Source organism: Haplochromis burtoni, unplaced genomic scaffold (genome assembly GCF_018398535.1).
Source record: "Haplochromis burtoni strain Fernald_Lab_line unplaced genomic scaffold, NCSU_Asbu1 Contig_4, whole genome shotgun sequence".
Taxonomy (NCBI): Eukaryota; Metazoa; Chordata; class Actinopteri; order Cichliformes; family Cichlidae; genus Haplochromis; species Haplochromis burtoni.
Genome location: NW_024582365.1, coordinates 2,847,644 through 2,868,374, shown reverse-complemented (window position 1 = coordinate 2,868,374; position 20,731 = coordinate 2,847,644). Strand labels below are relative to the sequence as shown.

General features: G+C 39.4%; 1 protein-coding gene across 1 annotated transcript in view; it reads right to left on the bottom strand.

Annotated features, from left to right (window-relative positions):
* Positions 1-1,032: 1,032 nt before the first annotated feature.
* kdrl (kinase insert domain receptor like) overlaps positions 1,033-20,731 on the bottom strand; it is a 41,845-nt gene continuing 22,146 nt past the window's right edge. The window contains exons 16-30 of the mRNA XM_042221045.1: positions 20,459-20,565; positions 19,957-20,086; positions 18,759-18,863; positions 17,114-17,227; positions 16,859-16,947; positions 16,508-16,661; positions 15,668-15,765; positions 15,191-15,313; positions 14,831-14,942; positions 11,394-11,493; positions 8,883-8,988; positions 6,737-6,855; positions 4,652-4,730; positions 4,173-4,273; positions 1,033-1,636 (exon numbers count right to left, since the gene is read on the bottom strand). Coding sequence (XP_042076979.1) covers positions 1,453-1,636; positions 4,173-4,273; positions 4,652-4,730; positions 6,737-6,855; positions 8,883-8,988; positions 11,394-11,493; positions 14,831-14,942; positions 15,191-15,313; positions 15,668-15,765; positions 16,508-16,661; positions 16,859-16,947; positions 17,114-17,227; positions 18,759-18,863; positions 19,957-20,086; positions 20,459-20,565 — 1,721 coding nt within the window. The 3' untranslated portion in view covers positions 1,033-1,452. The remainder of the gene's footprint in view (positions 1,637-4,172; positions 4,274-4,651; positions 4,731-6,736; positions 6,856-8,882; positions 8,989-11,393; positions 11,494-14,830; positions 14,943-15,190; positions 15,314-15,667; positions 15,766-16,507; positions 16,662-16,858; positions 16,948-17,113; positions 17,228-18,758; positions 18,864-19,956; positions 20,087-20,458; positions 20,566-20,731) is intronic.

The window sequence follows — 20,731 nt, the reverse complement described above, 5'->3', positions numbered from 1 at the left end:
CACCTTTAAAAATACAAAACCATATACTTGATATAAAGCATCAGTGCATAATAACTTCCTCTCCTCTTACACAAACAAAACATCATCAGGAAAGGATCAAAATATTCACTTTAGTTTACTCGCTGACAAACACTGTTTCTGCAGTGGTTAATGGGCATGAGCTAGCTGCATTTCCACGGGGTGTGTGTGCTGTATCACAACATAAAAATAAGCTCAATGTGCTTTTAAACATTGGTGATGTTACGCACTGAGCTGACCTCTCTCTCACACACATAGAGTTTTGATAGCCCGCACCACAAGCTTTACTACAACAAGATGCAGAAGCAGGTTCCCTCAGCGTTATTATCAGTGAACACAGTAGCACAAACAGCATATAATGTCTGGAATTCAACACCAGGATATTGCATGGTGATATCAGGAAGACTGAGCTGGAAAATTCTTTGGTTAACTTAAAATATGAATGTATATAAACAACAGAGCTGGATTACTAAGTGACAGTGTCTTCAGTCTATAAATACTCTATTAGTTTAACTAGTGGTCTCTTGAATAAACTGTTCCTATGATGTTTCTAACTATGTCTGTACAGAAGAAAAATACGCTTTTTTTTGTTTTTAGCTGGACTAACTTCAAATGAAAAATCATTTCTTTAATACCTGGGTGGAAAAGGAGGTAACTTTAATGGGTCCATAGTCTGACTGTCAAATCTGAAGCTGTCTGTTCTTACTCTCAGCTCTACCCTGTTTCCCACATTAACCTGCGATTTTCTGAAACCCAAGAGAGATCCAGAGTACCCTTCTTCTCTATCACTCTTGGTCAACCTGAGTTAGTTGAGCTGAATATTTGATGAGATCACAGGAGCCATGACCTCAAAAGAGACTGTTCATAATTAATGCGCTCCACTCTCTGCTTTTTGTTTTGAGCAAAAACGAAATTCGTATGAGACAACGGAGCCGGATTACAAAAACAGTTTCACAAATTACAGTTTTTATTTTTTCCAATAAAGTTAACCTATATATATATTTAAAAAAAAAAAAAAAAAGGTTTTTGGTCTGAATTTGAAAGGTCTAAGGAATCCTCTCTCTTTTCTTTTAAGGCTTTTTCATCTCTAAACGCTGTAGCTTGTTCAAAGTGAAATCATTGCGGTTTGTTTCACAGTAGATCAAAGAAATACCTGAGCCTGTTTTTAGCTGTTTGCCATATTACAGTGAACGTGGACCGGACCAGCAGCTTTAATGTTGCCTTCAAACTGGAGAGAAGTCACCAGTTAACAGCCTTCCTTGAAGTTGGAAGAAAAAAAAAATCACGGTCAAGCTGATTCATGAGCGTCCTTTCGTATTTCACACTCAAGTGTTGCTAGAGAAACGGTCCGGAGATAAGAGTCAAAACAGAGGAGGGCAAAGCCAAAGGCCTTGAGGTTGTCACTCTCAGATTCTCCAGGGACAAAACGGGAGGTTACACAGGAGGGGTGGAGTAGCGCACCACGGTGTTATAGTCAGGCGGCGGGCTGTGACACTCGAGGCTGGCGTCTAGAGACGAGTCGTCCAGACTGAAGTCCAGAGGGGGGACGATGGGCTGGTACTTCTCCTTCTCTGCGTCACACAGCATGGACTCTTTACTCTTACTCGCTGCCTTCATCCTGAAGCCACGCAGAGATATACCTCGTTAGTTACACATACTTATCGTCATAAGCTTACACCTCTAAATATGTTTTTCAACTCAAAGTTACTGATTAAATTTAAACCTCTACGATTGGGCGTGGTTCTTCTTATCTGTGTTCATACATGAATGAAAAAAAATGAACGTGGCCGGAAACGTTTGCCCCAAAAAAGCGGATGTTTTTTTCACTTGTTTGTATTTGTTTACTCGTGTCCATTTATCTATACAGTTTTGTGCCTTACATCTCCATGGTAGCTTTTACTTTGTGCAGTGCACTGTACTAAAATGTGCTATAAGAATAAAGCTTTTCTTGCTTGCATGTATTCTTAACAGCATCTTCTCTTCGCTGTTGGCGAGGACCGCTCCTTAAAACCACAAATTTTTAACCACGATATGAGTTTTAATCACCTATTTACAAGATCAGATTTTCCGTAAATTTCCTATTACTAAGGTTGGTTTAGGCTTTGGAAAATGGTGACAAACATTTATGACCTTTTACAGAAAACATAGTCATATCAGTGAATAATGGGACACCTCATCAGGCAAGTTTGGAAAAGTGGGAAGTAGCAAGAAGATTACATTTTTTTAAAATTAAAGACAAGTTTAAATGGTGTGTAATTTGTTTCCATGCGTGGGGATTGCTACACAATAGCCTATGCACTTAAATGCTCTGTGCTTAATATCAAGGTTGCCTTCCCTCATGACAACTTCATTTGATTGCTCTCACAGTAGGAGGCTCTTGTGATATTCCTTGATTAAGATTTAAAAAAAAAAATCCCCCCTGTGAAGCTACCATCAACCAAACGTATGATGCAATCAATCATCTTGAGCTTTTCTGCTTGACTACAATATGAGTAATTGCCTCTTATTGTCTTGGTGTTGCTAGGGGTTCCCGGACCTCCTCTCTCAGGGCTAAAGGGTCAGTGCCCAGTGGGGGGAAGTGACAACCCTGTACTGGAATTTTATGCTGATGAATAAACTACCTGTTAAATTAGACATCAAAAGTAAAGAAAACAATAGTACAGAGTTGTTGTTTAGGCAGTGCCAAGTACAGGGAGGAGGTCCAGTTGGACCAAAGGAAATAAAAGTCACTTTAAGCTGTGCTAAAGCCATCAGCAGACTGTTTCCCAGCTGTTCACATGTTTAAATCAAAGTTGCTTGAATATGAGCTGGGGTGTCTCTTAATAATATACCACATTGTGCTGAGGCAACATTCTCTGCATAATCAGCAGCAATCATAAGCAGAGGGAAGTGAGGCTGGAGGAATGGTGAGGCCTGGGTGAGTGTCAGGTGGACCGTCATACAAAGCACTACAGCGGGGGAGAGCCATGTAAAACCCTCCTGAGTTCAAAGGTGGCAGTGATTGAGTGGTTGCCCAGCAAGGAAGTCCTCCCCTTAAAATAAAAGTCATTCTCTGGATGCCTGGACTCATTTTTCCTACCATGCTGAGGCCCTGATGGGACAAGCAGGCCTGCAATGACTCCTCGACTTCAGGTTTTGAAATCTAGAGGAGACTCTGAGTGGGTGTTTGTCGAAGTCTGGCAAGCTCTAAATCAATTACAGGTTACAGGGCTTCAGAGTGTCATTAACTCTGCTAAGAGTGTCTCAGTTTTTTTACACAGTCTCTCTTAATAATTTATAAGTGCTTTTATGTTGCTTTCACAACTTTAGCCTGCTTTTTGCTTGAGCTTAAGAGAGATTGGAAAGATTTGCTCTAGAACAGTTTACTTTACCACTGTTGCTCTTTTAAACCCCTTGAGTGTAAGCCACAGGACTTTGAAGGAGTATTAATAGTCGCTACTGTGCAGGGAGCAGCAGAATAATAGGAAAAGGTTTAAAGTGTAATTACTGAGCTCAGAGGTGTGACCCTGTAAATTAGCCCTGTCACCAAGCTTCACATGTAAACCTTAAGATGCCGGCAGAGAGCTGCATGAGAAAATCTCGGCAATATCAGATGTTTTTCCTAGAATACACTCTAAAGTGAGAACATATTGTCTCCGGGTCTTTGCAGCAGTTTAGAAGAACAACATCTTTAAATCATCAAACGATCAGCTGGATTTTGCAGTTTGTCTACGTCACTCCTTTGAGATTATTTGTATTTGTTGCCTGGTGTTGGATTGTAGCAGACAGCCATGAGTCACAACTGAAATCAGGCTGGGAGGTATCTCATTCAGGACTCTTTGGAAACAAAGAGATTTTAGTCCTCGCTCTTAAAAACAGCCAAATGTCGGCCTGCTTTTGTGGTCAGTCCTTCAGATTGTCACCTTCAAGCTTTTTTCCCCACCACTTTTCCTTTGTGCTCCTATTCCTCACGCATGGGTTCTCCAGACAAAAGGGAAAACTGGCCAATTACTTATTTTTTTAGGCTGAAGAAACTTAGGCCGAAGACAGTTATAGCGTCTACATTCCTGCACAGCGGGGAGGTTTCCAAGCAGGTACTCTGAGTCTCTCACAGTGTGTTTGTGTGTGCTGATCTGTCACTGACGGGGGCATGAGGAGGGGTGCAGCATACGTACGCCAGAGCCATGATGCTCAGAGGTCGGCCTGCCAACGACTCAAAGCGCATTAGTGTCTTCATGTTGTCAGACAAAAGGCCCATCCCGCTGTCTGAATGACCCTAATGAAGATTGATCGACAAGCAGAGATTGAATACTTAAAACCAATGCTGTACATAGAAATTAAAACATGTGACTCAATTTAATGCATTTACATTTTAATTATTATAACTTATAACAAATTCCAGCTAACGTTAGCAAATAAAAGCAATAGCATCTAACTGCTGCAGGAAACCTGGCTCTGTTATAACTAACCAAATGTAGCTAAAGTAGGTAAGAGGAGGATTTATGAGTCAAAAATCTGAAACATATCATTAAGGTTTAGCTGTCACTGTATGTAACAGTCAAATGTGGAGCTGAAATCAAATAAAGGATAAGTTGTACTGAATGATGTGCATATTTTGTGTGTTTCAGGTTTCATTTCATGCCTAATAATTTACCTCGTGGTTCTCACTTGTTCCGTCCTCCATCATAACCTCATCAAAGGTTTTTACGCTGGCGGGACGGATCTTAATATTCCTGGAAGCAAAAAACAAACACAAATCTTGGGTTAAGACTCCAACCCACCTTTAAACATTCAGTTCAGAGAGTCCTTTGATTGCACTGGAGCTGAAAGGCCAAGTTCAGCAACAAAACCAGAGGAACTTAATCACTTGCATCAACAATGTGGTGCATCTATGACATTGTACTTTGAAAACACACCTTGTTTGCTTTGCATTTCAACGCTCAGAGGCTAAAACAGCAGCTTAATTTAACTTAAAGGGTAGCTGTCATTACTGCGTTTCAGCACCTCTTCCAAAAACACACTTGGGGGACTTGAGAAAATCCAACAGCTCAACAAATATTATTTTAAGTGGACATAAATCCTGAAGCCTCGCTTTATAGTTTCTGAGGAAATACCTCGCAGGAGCCACAACACTGAAGGCTCGCAGACCATCGAGCTGACGTCTGTGTATTTCTTATCACATGCCAATCGGGTCTCTCATTGTCCTCAGGTTGGACCTAAACGTTCTCCTGGTTGAGTTTAGTCTGAACGTTATGGGAACAATAATTGTTTTAGATATTTTTCAGTTAAAAAAACGATTGAGGTATTTCCTTCGCAAAACAGACTCTGCGCTGTTTGCCTGTACAGTCTGAGGATTGGTTTACATGTACGTAGGACAAGGTGATGGATTTCCTTTGAATGTCTTAACAAGTTCACTGGGGAGTGCAACAGACTTGAGCCAAGAAGACTAAAAGAGACTGCAGCCAATCTAGCAGCCCTGTGGGGCTGTAATTCATAAAACCGAATATTGGACAAATATAAAGTTTGACTTGATGACAGTTCTGCATTAGTAGATAAGAGAGGGAAAGTTATCACATGTAATCCTGAAGGAGGCATTAATGTTTCTTCTAAGTTTCAATGGAAGACATTAAAACTCACAGGGGTGACAGACGGGAATTCTGGGGAACAACAACATTTCTAGACCCTGAATGTCTGTCACAGACTGGAAATGAAAGAGGGACAAAGCCACTGTGATTTGGTTTCCAGTTTTAGAGCTTCAGCTCAAATCACTGTGTTTGGATTGGACTATTAAAATTAAGGGACATTGCACACTAACTGAAACTAGTGGTCAAGTGCATAAATTCATCAAGAAATGTTTACTGTGTTCAATATTCAAACACAATAAAGCTTCTGTGCAAGTTGCCTTTTTTTTAATAGAACCAGTGGAGTCGCCCGATGCTAGCCATTTAAAAAAGAATGCAGTATTTTTTTTACATTTAATATCTCTTAAAACGTTTTCAGAAATTTGTAGTTTACTGAAAACATTCTGATATATAAAAACCCCACCGCCATTCGGCCAACAAACTCCATCGTGATGCAGGTGGCTTTTCCATCTTTTGCCTGTGGCGATAATGATTTGCACACTTTTAAAGTGGAGTTTTTATCAGATGTTTAATCACTTATGAATGTGGTACAAGTGAGTATTTATCTATTTGCATTGCTACTAAACCTGAATAATTCAGAGAATAGAAACAGCGGGGCATATTCAAGTTAAAAATTCATATAAAAATAGAAAGAAAATAAAGAGAAATCTCAAAAGTAAAAGGATTAGTCCACCAATTTCTGTACTAGGACATTAATAGTTTAGGATTTATTAAGTTTTCATTTAAAATTTAGATTATGCTCAGCTTCTTGATTGCATTTGCTTATTTTGTTTACATTTGATTATTTTTAGTGTTAGTTTTTTGTTTTATGATATATTATAATAATACTGGTGCAGGTGTAGTGTTGGGTGGAGGGTGAAGTATATGTTATTTTTCATGTGCAAGATTAAAGTAGATTTAAATCTGCACAAAATTTCATGGCAACTCCTGCAAATTTGCAGTCTGCAGACCTGTAGGGGTCAATTAAACTCTTTACAGCACCAGTGCCAGTGCTTGTGTATTGTCAGTAGCATAGCAGGGAGGAAAGCACATGTGTCCGTGAGTACTTTAGTGTGATTCATGAAAACTAGTCCATGAAAAATACTCCATCTTCTTACCAGTTGCTCCCTGAGTCGCGGTGGGAGGTTGGCCGTGTCTCCTCTGACGATACTGCAACAGTCTGGTCTCCCACCTTTGCCAGCAAGGCTGTGTTGATGGGTATGTAGTGCTTACCCTCCTAAATCAACGAAACAAGAAGGTTTATGATTGATGCTATGCGCTCTGCACAAACACAAACTTCCATAGGTTGTGGTGAGCTGCCAAAGAAACCAGGCTCATGGCTCCAAAATCCATAACCATATTCATGAAGCTGGAACAAGTAGCAGGAGAGTTCATGACCGAGCTTCTTGTTACACAAGCTTTAGTAATGAAAGTCTGTTCTTTCTGTTCTGTTTCTCATGAAAGTAACGTTCACAGACTCATTTGTAATGCAACAGTTTTCATTTGATGTGATGTGATATGTGGCCTCATCTGTGGACAGTCCTCCAAAGAAGTGAAATGTAATTCCTCTTTGTAGCTATCTGTCTGCAGTAATGTACATTATGGAAAAAGGCCTGTTTACTTCTGTGAAAGAAAGATGCCTTGTGGTTCCTGATGACTGTAAGTGATCCGGTTTTGTTCAGGTTTTAACCAGTTTTCTATCCACATTGACAGCTGATAAGCAATCGCCTTTCTTAAATATACATTCATCAGGTTGTCGCTGCTACTCTTCCATCAAAAAATGAGGCCTTTTGTTTTAAACGTCAATTTTAAACGTAGGCTGTAAGGTTAAGAAGACAAACAGCCTTCAAGTGCACTTAACGTACACGGCAGGCGAGCAGACTGCCTTCATCAGAGTCTGCATGGATCCACTCTGGTTTTAGTCTTTTTGACACATGCAGGCATGCAAGCCATAGAAAGCGACTTTATTAAGAGCGAGTGTAATTTAGTCTTCCAAGCCTTTTTAGCAGCACGGGAACTCAGGTGTAAAATTTCAATTAGCTGCTTCAGTTTCAGCGCCAATCACGCTCTAATGGGACACTTTTGGCCTGATTTACTAATGGTCTGTGGCAGTGCAAAGCCTTCTTTTGGCATTATGAAGCTACTGTTGGGATTTAAAGCAGTGTGGTGTCAACTGAGTAAAATTACTTTTTACAGTGGGATGAGCAGTTTTGCAGTGTTTCAGGTTTTTAAGTCACAATGAAAACTTGATTTCTCTATGTGTCACATCTCTTACATACCTGCCAGTATACTTGTGTGCACAGCGCTGATTTTAATTAAAAAGCTGCAACATCACATAGAAATGTGGAAAAAATTGCTTTTTCATATTTATGCACAATGAATAGTAACAATAACTTTAATAATACAGTTCAGGCTCTATTGGTAAATAATGTTTCGTGTTCTCTTGGTAATAAGCTGGTTATTATCCAAACAAATTGGCTTTGTCTTTGTTGGTAAATTATGCATTGTCAGTAGATCAGCCACAGACCGTTAGCCTCATGCTAATTTCCCCCTTGTGCTTTAACAGAGTGAAGGCAATGTTAATGCAAGCATAGCCACTGTTCTGTCAAGTCAAAATATCTGCAAGTAAAAAGGTTTTCTGGACTCTCAGGTGTGTTTCATCTCATTTCGGTGTCAAATATTTGCCCAAAAAACTAAACATTACAACTTGTTCTTGTCTTTGTTGACCCAGTCATAACAAAGAGCTGTTCAGCTTTGTAACAGTCTGTGTCATTTGACACCAGACAATGTTATCATGTGTCACACTAACAATTACATAGTTTTTTTCCCACGTGTTTTGAAGTGTTGTTCCTCTACACAACCGATGGTGCCATTTCAAGGAGAGCCAAGTGTTTGTGCTGACTTTTGTTTCCCTTCTCAGTTACAGCGAGCAAAACACTTCAACTTTTGTTTTTTCCCCCCCTGTTAATCACCAGCAGTGCTTGTGACTCATCCTGTAAATCTGGTAACTAATATTGGTAAAACTGTTCTTGTATAAAACCGCAACATGGTCAGAAATCCTCCCTGATGTGGGGATTTAAATTTGAAATATATCCACACTTCTCAGTAAAAACACTTCAATAAATCTCTGGTATATCCTCATAAACTCGCAGTTTCAGTTCACGCCCAAGCCTGATGGCAGATCAGAACAGTCTGGTGTTTAAACAGTGAGACGTGAACTCTATAATTTGCAGTGTTTAATTGGTTACGTTTTGCCCATCATACCTGTTGCACACTGGCCTGAAGCAAGTCTCCCAGCCTTTCCACCAGCTCAGTGAAGGTCGGCCTCTGCTGTGGCTCGCCTTGCCAGCAGTCCAGCATGGTCTGATATCTGTGAGGAAAGAGCAAAGATAAATACTGGATGGATATACTTAATGTCAAAGCCAAGAACAACATTCGGTATATTTGGGTTGATGTATTGTAAAATGTAGCACCTTCAGGAAGAAAAACATCGACCTCCAGAGTCGTGGTTCTTTGTCTCTTTCACCACTTATAAACAAACCTCTTTTCACTGAGCAACCACATGTGGTCCACCTCTAAACCAACTGCCACACATACGCTTCTGTATTGTCAGTAAATCTCGAGCCTCTGGGACTGTATCAGTCTCTGTTCTGGTTTTGGGTGTGAAAAACAGTAAGAACACACAGCCTCGCTCAGGTCTCTGAAAAGCTGTCAACCTCTCTGCCCATGTAGGAAAACTCAGAGCTTTAATGTGATTTTCCATTGCAATGTCCAGCTACATTTCGTGAAGGAATTTTGAAACAGAGCACCTCAGCTCCTGTTTAAATTATATTCACAGCACGCTACTGATTGGGATCAATCAATGGCAGACCCTTTTCTGCTTTCAGCTACAGCAGCTACCACATTCCCTCCAGAGATCTTAAGTTTTATGTAAACATAGCCATTGTTATTACATTTTGCCATTATATTTAGTCAATCTCAGGTCTTAGGAGTTGGAAAAGCAGTTGGTCTGTTGGTATATCAACCCAATCTCCTCTCATCCTGGACCGGCTGGAAGAAGCAGAGATACTGGGATTCCCACCTTGATTAATACAGAGTGCACTCTACCAGGTGCTAGCCCTCTTAACAGTGACAGGATGTAGGGAGCATGATCACAGCCCTCATGCATATCATTGAGGAGGAAGTAGACACATTGTATGACTGCACAATTTAAACCACATTTCCTGGCTGGTCCGTAATGAGAATAAATAGCATGGGCCCACATGTTTAGAGGTCTTGAGGGAGTCTGGTGTTTCTGAGGGGGAAAGATTCTGAAGAAGTGAACTACTTCATCCGGTTGGGCAAATGCAGTAGGATGGGAAATGAGCATCCTATTTATTGTGCTCCCACTCTGTGTAAATTCTTGCGCAATGCATCAGGACGAGGGATCTTATTAGCAGGCGGGAGACAACATTCCTGATGAATCAGGGCTGTGAGAACACAAATTAAATGGTGCTCCCTGAAACCTCATGTGGTTTTAATCATTCTTATATTCTGAGTTTGGGACGAAGGTCAAGGTGTCATAACCTGGGATTAGAAATCAACTGTAAAAATCTCACGGGGATCACCATAATTCACCCCAATGACTCTGCATGAATTCCTGTGCATCCCATTTAAAGTGATATTAACTGGGGGGTTTTTTTTATCTTAACTTTAAATTACATGCAGGCCCCACAGCCATAAAAATGCAAAATATGTAATTTGGCAACCCTACAGTATTTTAGACAATGAGCTAACTGAACTGAGATGGAAAATAAGAGGGATTTTTGGCACCAGTAGGTCTGCATCTACAGATCATGTGCCCTAACTGAAATCTACGGTCTGGATTAGATTGAGTGAATCGTTTCCAATCATAGCCAGGCAGAGCTGATAGATTAATCCAGTTACCTTTACTTGGCAACATTCTGAAGCTTTTGATAGCATATCATTACTAAGCGGACGTGCAGCATTATTCTTTCAAAACAAATGCAACTTGTGAATTTTAAGTAAGTGAGGCGTGTTAAATGAAATCCAGACACAACATATGAACACGTGTTCAGCGAGAGCTGCAGAGCTCTGCAGGGTTCGGATCAGTTGCAGAGCAACTACACGAGGCGTATCACAAAAAAAAGTTTCACTTGCTGCTTTACGAACTGACAGAACTGACACCAAAGAGGGGGCTCTGTGTTCTCCTGCACATATTTATGTCTATCTGAATCCTCCAATCCTTTCTAAAAAGAATTAAAAAAAACCCTCCTCGTCAGGCCTCCAAAGTAGGCATTTGAATTAAGTGCTAAATTTCCTCTGCACCGCTGTCAGTCAGAAAACGCTTCACAGCTCCAAGCATGCCGCTGTAGTGAATCACCAGCTAATATTTCCTCCTGCAACTCCGAGAGCAGAATTTTTATCCAGCACCCCTGACCTGCTGGTGCAGTGCAAAGAGGGAGAAGGAAACAAGACCTCCTCTTAGCTGCAGACTGATATGACAGGGCTTATTTTCTTTGAAAGGAGAACATATGGCCGGTGATGTGGAGGTTACTGCCTGAGACATAAACACACCTTCAAACTATATGGTGTATTTTTGTTTCATGAAATCAGTCTTGGATTTTTCCAATCAGACCTACAGGATAAGACCAATATTCAGCACTTTAGTTCAAGTTATTTCTTAGGAACACTGCCTTCTTCACCGTTTCATCCCATTTGGTAGAAACACCTCCTCTTTTGTTTTTAAAGAAAGATGATACCCTGAATTCTTACATTTCAGAGGAAGCATATTCTGGCGCTCTCATCCTGGTTCCCTCTTTGAGTTTGCAGCAAAATTCTTCATCGATCTGGACGCCCGGGTATGGGGAGGCACCTGACAGACAGACAACGTGGTTTGTTATTTGTTATTTACATAAAGGCGCAAACACAGTTCAGTTAAATAACTACATCTGAATTTTATATGTGAGAAAATCATCCCTTTGGATTAATTAAAGTATGAAACATCTACATTTATTATTTAAAGAAAAGGAAAACCTAAAATAGTTTATTCTACTTCTTATTTTAACTGAAACATTAAAAATAATATGCAGTGACACAATATTAACATAACTCAAGTGAACACAAGCCAAACAGATAAATTACTGGTCTTTGCTTTGTCACATAAAAATCTCTCTCAGATTTGGATAGTGTATTAAGAACTGTGTTCAAACCAATTTCAATGAAATATAAATGACTTCTGGCTAAAAATGATATACAGCCAAACCGTAATGTTTTTAGACTCGTTAAACTGTCTAATGCATCATTCACCAACCAAATGGGACATTTTATTTACCTTTGAACTATAATGTTGGGTATAAAATTCTAATGCTTGGTTTACTATGAAAACATAGCATGAAATACTAATGGGTATCAGATTCCCAGTCTGCTGGTTTAGGGTAGTAATGCCCGTTTTCTGAATTATCAAGTAATATTTTTCTTTGCTCCAATCCCAGTGAATAATACAACAAATCATCTTTGCAGCTCCCCAGATTTACACAGAGCGACAGATTCGGCTTTGCACAGAAAGTAAAATACCCAACGTCAGCTCCAGCTGTCACCGTTCACACGGATCATATTTCTAGATGCGGCTCATGTCCATTCAGTGTTTCCTGACGTGTGGGTTTGTGCGTAAACAAAGCAAGAACCTGAACGTGGACTTAAATGGATGCACTAATCCACTATGTAATTTTAATGCATATGGCACAATTTTAACCTAAATATTTTTAGTGTACATGATTGGATTTTTGTTATAGTATTTACAAAGTAAAATAGAAGGAATTTCACATTTGATTCATGTGTAATACGTATCGTTAATGTGCAAAGTTTGTAATAAAATACCCATTTCATTATATCATACTGTAAACTGCTCTTGCCTTCTAAGTTATATTTAGTTGGTTTTATTACGAAAAAAAGTATACTTTGGTATTTTTATATTCTTTAAAATTTTAATCAGCATTTATCGGTCTAATCTACAGGGCGGGCCATTTATATGGATACACCAAAACAATGGTGTGCTTGGTTTCAACATAACTTTATTCTGTAGATTTTTATACACCAAGCACAGCATTGTTTTTCTTGTGACATTACCAATAAGTTTGATGTGTCACATGGCCCTCTTCCTATTGAAAAAACAAAAGTTGTATCCAAGATGGCCGACTTCTAAATGGCCACTATGGTCACCACCCATCTTGAGGAGTTTGCCCCCTCACATATACTAATGTGCCACAAACAGGACTTTAATATCACCAACCATTCCCATGTTATTACAGTGTATCCGTATAAATGGCGCACCCTGTAGTACATTGTTTGGCATCAATACTGTACTAACAATCTGGATACATGAACTCAGAAAACTGAACTGACAAACTTTTGGTTCATAAAATAACAGAGAGTATACTGTAGAGCTCCAATTTGTCAAATTTAACCCCCAGACATCAAGTTGCACTATTACAAAGATCTATTTCTCTGACTTTCTTTTGTTGTTACTCATTTTGTGTCCCTGTTTCTTGATTTATTTTTGTAAGGCTCAGCTAACACTACCCAGATGTGCAATTGTTTCTTTAATGGAAAGTGTGGCGATAAGGTGGTGAGAGAGGAAGAGTAAGAAAGACAAAAATAAATAAAGGGAAGAAAACTGTGTCATTGTGACATCGGCATGCTTTCCACTGAAAAGATACAAATATACACCTAGCACTAGGTTTCTCATACAATCACGGACCAACGCACAACGCTGCCTTAAAGGCTGGAGTGGTCTCACAGCAGGGGCACACTTTTACACTGATCTGGCTGCTTGGTTACTGTGAGTTTATGTTGCCAGCTGGGTTGAAACAGACTGCTTGAATAAGGGGCGCTCACTTGTTTTAATGTCCCATGCCTGTGATAATATTCACAGGCCCTGATTGTTTTTTGCATGAGTGCCAGGAAAACTGTAATGCAAGTCCAGGCTGGCAATGCAAGTCCAGGCGCCTTTGTCCCAAAGGCACAATTACACAGTGGAATAAGACAGCTATTACCCAGGACATCTGGTGAGGCTGTAAAAGCTAGGGGCACTAATCAAGTCCATTATCAAGATGAACATCATGCTAAATGTCCATCCATCCATGTGTATGTGCAGGACTGCTCATATACAGTTTTGACTTATAACAGAGGCGAATGCTTTATTGGCCTGCCAGCCCTGAATATGTGAGGATTACGAGACTAAATTAAATACATAAAGTGTAAATGTGAAATACAAATAATAACTCAGCCTTTTAATAGCCTTTTAAATCTATTTTTTTTAGCTATAAGTTTCATAAAATGTTGCAAACAATGACATACAGCTATAAATACTGCCAACACTTCAATACTGTTTAAATGCTGAATTCAACTTGTTCCTGATATTTATCTTCGTTGTGTTTGCCTTTGAAATGTTTTTGCTAGTGACCAATAAATATCTTTTTGGTTTTGACTAAATAAAATACATTTTGAGTACATATCAATTAGGCCTTAGGTTAGGTTGCACCTCTTGCTTAAAATCTAACCCATCAAGACACTCGTTGTCAGGCCTATTTAACTCCTGTCTGGCATCCAGTCAAATCCATTTTACCTTGTTTGTGGATTTTTTGCCTAAAGTTGACCTTTTGTACTAATTCTGTCTAAATACTTTTGCTCTTGGACTGCACTCGGGTAACTTTGCAGGATTCAGAGTTCAAGAAAATCTTTACTTATCCTATGCCGGCGCCTAGGTGCAGTCACTCAGTTCATCCACTATCTCCAACATGTTTTTTTAAGCTCTACTTTCTTCAAGGCCAACATCCCTGTAAATCAACTTTTATCTGAAACTGAGCATTTAGAGCAGTCTGAAGCCCAAGATTTAGGTTTACAGGGGTTAAATGTACATATGACTTTATAATTTTAAACTCTGGCCATGTTTAATATAATAGGTTGACTTTAAGAATCTCTGGTGACTCATGTTTCCCGAGAGAAGTTTTATGCAACTCACGCGTTACTCAGAACCACCAACTGTGATCTGTTATTTGCAAGTCGTCAAAATACAAATTCCTCTTCACAGTTTCATTTTGAGTTTAAAAATAATCATTTGTAACAGTCTCTCCCACAAAGAAGCTTTGGGTTTGGTTTTCTTGTACTGTAAAACAGCTATCATGTCTGTGTAAGAGACTCGTGACCCTTACCCAGAGAGAAGATCTCCCACATGAGAACACCGAAGGACCAAACATCACTCTGAGTTGTGTAGATCTTGTCAAAAATGGCCTCAGGTGCCATCCACTTAAGCGGCAGTCTAGCCTGTGCACAAGTATTTAGAAAAGAGATCATATACTACCTTCTATCATCTGTGGATATCTTCAAAATTAATGTGAACACTGATTACACCACACTATTACATCACTGGGAAAACTAGGGAGTATAAACACACATTTCAAACAACTCCTAAATGTATCAAGTCTTCTTGTTTCTCAGTAGTTCTCAGTAGTAGCAGTAGTTCACTGTTTTGGTGTGGTCTAATAATGATACTAATAACCTAATAAACTTACATCTCCTTTGCGCACGTAATCTGGGTCCTTGTAGACATCCCTTGCGAGTCCAAAATCACAGATCTTCACAACATTATTCTCAGAAAGCAGGATATTACGTGCAGCCAGATCACGATGAATGCACTATTAAAAAAACGGCAAAAAACGTAGTGAGATTTTTACTGCAAAACTGTGTTTTCTGCACACTGCAAGTTTGAATTCACTGCTACGCTGCATTTGGGGAAACATATGGTCAAGCCATCAGTGATATTACAATAGGAAATTCTTTTTTTCTATATACAGACTCCTTCTGTAGATTATTTATAACAATGGCTTCATTCTCTAATCAGTGTCATCCTGTTCTCCAAAACTATGAATGAGCTGAAAAATAAACGAGTTCTACACGTACATCCTTTAAACATCAGTGGGCACGCTTAAAAATAAAACCGTTAAGTTAACAATGAAATGCATTGACTTCTGTTGTGAGGGAGAAAATACCTTTCGTGAAGCCAAGAACTCCATGCCTTTTGCAACTTGGAAACTGTAGCAAATTAAATCTTCCAGTGTCAGAACTCTCTTATATAAATCCTCAGGTTCTGTGAAAGAAAACAACAAGTCCCAGTCAGAGTGATTATTCATTCTGGCCTTTAACTTTAAGACAATCCTATTCCTCTGCTTAGTGTTTTGAAATGTTATCAGCAGCCCTCCACACCTGTCAAATAAATCAGATAAGATGAAGCGCTGACGTCTCTCAAGGGAGAAACTGCAAAGGCCCTGGACTACAACACGCCATCTTAAGAATCCATCCTGACACATACATGTCTCCTCCACACTCTGTCTTTGAAGCATTCTTTATAGATGAGTGATAGAAAAAAATATTACACGCCCTCCTATTTTTCAGATGTCAGGTGAAACGTGTAGTTATGGACGCAGCATGCTGCAAGAGGAACTCACAAGGAGCTCTTCCACTTCCACCTGAGTAAACAGCTAATCAAACCCAAAATAACACATTAGAAACAACAAGGCTGACGTGCCGAGCTCAAGGCAGAGAGCTGTGCAATAGTCGGGGTCAGGAGAGGAAATAAACAGACGCCTCCCCAGACTCAGTGGGGTGACAGTCGCTCCTGCTGCACTGATTGTACTGCTGAACAGGAGGAGGAAATGTCCCATCAGACTCAGACTGAAAAACAATCTGATGGGAGCTTTCATTCCTGGGCAGAAGGGGTGGAGCAGAGGTGAGAGGAGGAGGGGGAGAAGAAGGGGGACAGCAGGAGGGACAAGTGGGGAGGAGAGAGGAGTGCGGGGGTTGAAGGGAAGCAAGACGTGCTTGGCTTTTACCTTCTTCCTCTTCCTCTGAGTCACAGTAGCTCTTATCTTCGATAAAACCAGAGCTCGCGGAGCTTCCGGTGCTGGCCACGCTCTCCAAGCGGCGCTTCATCAGCTCGCTGAGTTCGCAGCCCAATCCGGATGAAACCACCTTACCATCCGGGCTCTGATCGACACACAGGTTTCATTATAAATAGGAAATTCAATTATACGTTTTACACGCATCAGATTTTTGTGGGATATAATCACACTGCATTAAGGTACAATGAATTTATCTTTACAAAATAGGAGACATTCCAAGAGTGTTGCAAAAACAGTTACTCTCTGTGCAAAATTGACGATACTGTACAGATGGAGACTCACTTTGTAGACGAGAAAGTCGTCTCTCTTGCCCCTCAAATAGTTGGACAAATTTCCATATTTGCAGAACTCCACTATCATCATCAACGGTCCTGTTAAAGATGGAATCATTCCTCTGATTATTATTTACGGGAATAAAAACAAGGGTCAAAAACAGATGCCAACTTAATCCTAAACCTAACGAAGCTGGCAGTATTTTAGTATCCTTTAAAAAGACAATGCTTCTATATATTTTATAATCCCAGTAATAATGCTCACCGCCAGGTTTCGTGCAGGCTCCCAGCAGGTTAACCACATTGAGGTGATGGCCAATGTGGATCAGGATCTTTAACTCTGACATCAGAGCCTTTCGCTCGTTTGATGTAGCGCCTCCTGTAACGAGTGTAAACATCAGCTGGTGCTTCAACATCCAAAGTAAATGGTCTCGTAAGCCTTTTAATTTTAGAAACTTCCAGCTTGACTAAATTCATGTGAAAAACAAGTAAGCATACACATGTTTTTTAACTAAAACAGAGAGTGGAGAGTTTTTTTTAAGTGCATTCAACTTATTATCTGTATTTATATATTAACAGTGAAATCTATTTTACTTTTTAATTTCTGAGACCTAAGACTACTCTAAAATCTAATGTGGTATACAGAAATATTACTTAGATTTTTATTAACTGCATTGTTTTGCACAATACATTGCAAGCAGAAAGTTTATGTTCACAGTTTTTTACTATGGGGAAAAGGCTAAAAAAACTGGGATTACAGGAGCAATTTAATTTAATTCAATTTAAGTATTGAAACAAGAGAGAAAGCTATGTGGAGGGTTTTTTAGGCCCAAACAGCTTTTGTTGGACGACATCTTGAAAGATAAATACCAAAATAATTACAGAGATAAGAGGGGAAGTGTTCACATTACACTCCTGAGTTTGAGAAGTTTATTCAGTGATATGAGCTTACATTGAATTATGAGAATCGAGATTTAGACCATGCTTTTTTTTCCAATGACCAACCACAAAACCAAAGCCGCCAGAGTCTCTGACTAAATCATGGCCAATCTGAGAAAACCTGCTGCTTTCCATTAACTTTGACCTATGACTAACAACAGCCAGAGCATTAGTTCCTTTCAGTGAACCTGTGATTTATGAAGAGTAGTGATTAATGATAAGAAAGAGCAAAACATCTACCCAGTGGTCCTATTTTTTCCTTCTTGCAAACACATCTTCCCCAAATCTCTACTCACTGATAGGTCTGCAAATTGCTTCTAAAGCGTTGCCAAAAAGAAAGAATTTTAGGGAATTACATGTGCCATTCATGCATTCGCTGCGGTGAATGAAATAGCTTTGCAATAACAGCCAAAATTGTTTAGCTTCCTGTTTTCATTTTGAATATTTACAGTGAACATTTGGAAAGATGTCGGAATGAGATTGTAAATGCTTCAAATAAAGACTGAACACAGGAGGATTTCCAAATGTTTGACTCTCTAAAATGTGTCAAATAAACACATGAGCATATTTTTGTTGCTCATGTTGGGCTTGTCTCTTATACTTTAAAAAAAAATTCACATGAATAACTTGGACACTTCTGATCAAATCCAATTCCCGTCAGCGTGAGAGGTTTTACTATACATGCACTTTGCAAGAAACCGGCATTGGATGTTTTTTTGCTTTGAGCTATAACACCATGCAAACATTAACTCTGTGTATGGTGATGTAGTTTATGAGTCTGTGTAATGCATGTGAAATAAATCTTATGCAGAAGTGGCAGATATTCAACATTCATCTGCTGCACATTAAACGATGACTTTACTGCCGGCCTGTGCAAGTACTATGACCATTGCACCACTATTGGTAGATTGGCCAAATTATGTAAGAATGTGCACAACATAAAAGGTCAGTGAAGTTTTTGGACATCCTACCTTTCAGCATTTTGACTGCAACAGTCTTGCAGGTTGAGAGCTTGTCGATCCCAAAAGCAGAAGCCTCGACCACTTTTCCAAAAGCTCCATGGCCGAGTGTTTTGCCTGGCAAAGGAAGAAGGTTTTTGATAAGTGGAAAGGCATTAGAACTTTCTGTCAGGCTCTATAATTAAAGCAACCTGCTGAAGCTCTGACAGTTTTTCTGTGAGGATTTGTGGTTCACTTGAGACCGGATGATAGCCAAGTTCACTGATAACCCTACATACCAGCTGCAGAGAGGGGTTACACCTATTCATTGTACCTTATGTAGCTCTGTCTATGATTTAATACTAACTGATAACCTTTATATACATTTTTGTCATCATTAAAATCCAATCTAAAATCTTAAAGGCAAGATGTTACACAAACAGTGATGTTTAACTGAGACTTAATACTGATGTTCTGTCTTTGTTTAAATGTCATTTTGATGAGTAGACTGTGGAAGATTTCCAGTTTGGCCCCGAACCTGCATACATAAAACTTCCAGAAAGCAAAACAACATATTCAAAAATCCTGAGGTGACGGGCTATGTGTAAATTTGCTGCTTTGTTATGATCTGCTGTATCTACACTTACTGGACTCTTTGTTAGGTACAAATTTAATTACTTGTTAATACAAGTATCTAATCAGTCAATCACGTGGCAGCAACTCAGTGCATTTAGGCATCTAGACATGGTCAAGATGACCGGCTGAAGTTCATAACTCTGCAACAGAATGAGGAAGAAAGGGGATTTAAGCAATTCTCAATGTGGCGTGGTTGTTGGTCTCAGATGGATATTTCAGAAACTGCTGATTTATTGGGATTTTATCTTTAGGGTTTATGGAGAATAGTCTGACAAATAGAAAATATCCAGTGAGCAGCAGTTCTCTGGGAGAAAATGTCTTGTTGATGTCGGAGATCAGATGGGAATAGTCAGACCACCGTCACCAGATCTCAGGCCCACTGAGCTGATTACAACAGTGCCACTAGAGTATCCGACAAATCTGCAGCAACTGTGTGATGCCAAAATGTCAATATGAACCAAAGAATAAAGGCATGTATGGACAGGAAAGGGGTCCAACCTAGCACTAGCAAGTTATACCTAATGAAGTGTCCAGATGGTGCATATTTAATGATGAAACTTCTTTCAAAACACTGATGACACTAAGGATTACTCACCTAGTTGTAGGCGATCACGAGGAAACTCCCACTTGCTGCCATCATACTGAAGAAAATCATTCTGCTCCTCGAGTGGATACTCATCGGGATCAATGATGATCGATGGACCCATTTTATAATGTGCTGGTTGCTGAAAAATTAATGTTATCATTAACATTATGTTTTAGGTTATTTTAAGTGGCAAATAAGTAGTAAATAATACAAATTCTTCCTCTAGTCTTTTTTCTTTAGTCAAGTACAATATGTTCTAATTATTTCTTTTATCTAAGCTAAAAGGTTACTATTTCCCAACGATCATGACAAAGAAAAATCTTCAATACCAGCTAAAAGGATAATTCACTTAAAAAGCATTTACAACACACGTGAGTCATTCATTTCCAAAATAGCTGCCTTCAAGAACACAAAGGAGGAAGTGTAAAATACCACAAGTGCAATGCCACTCCCCTGATTTTGTGGAGTGATTCACTCCGCTTGTAAGAAAAAGCATAATGTAGTCCTTTACCTTCCTTAGCTTGCGAATGAAAAGAATAAGCATGATCCAGAGGAACGTTGCTGCAGCTCCAGTACACACCAAAATTATGACCTCAATATTTGGCTTCGCCTCATCACCTGGAAAGAGAAGAATTGTTGTCAAATACCAGACCTCTTTTGCAAAAGTGAAACTGTGGCCTTCTTGTGATCTCACATGCGTCATATTATATTGGCAGGGTCTGGTGATTTATGACCAAAAAGAAACAATCTGTAACAAATTACCAAATAAAGACTACGGCTTTTG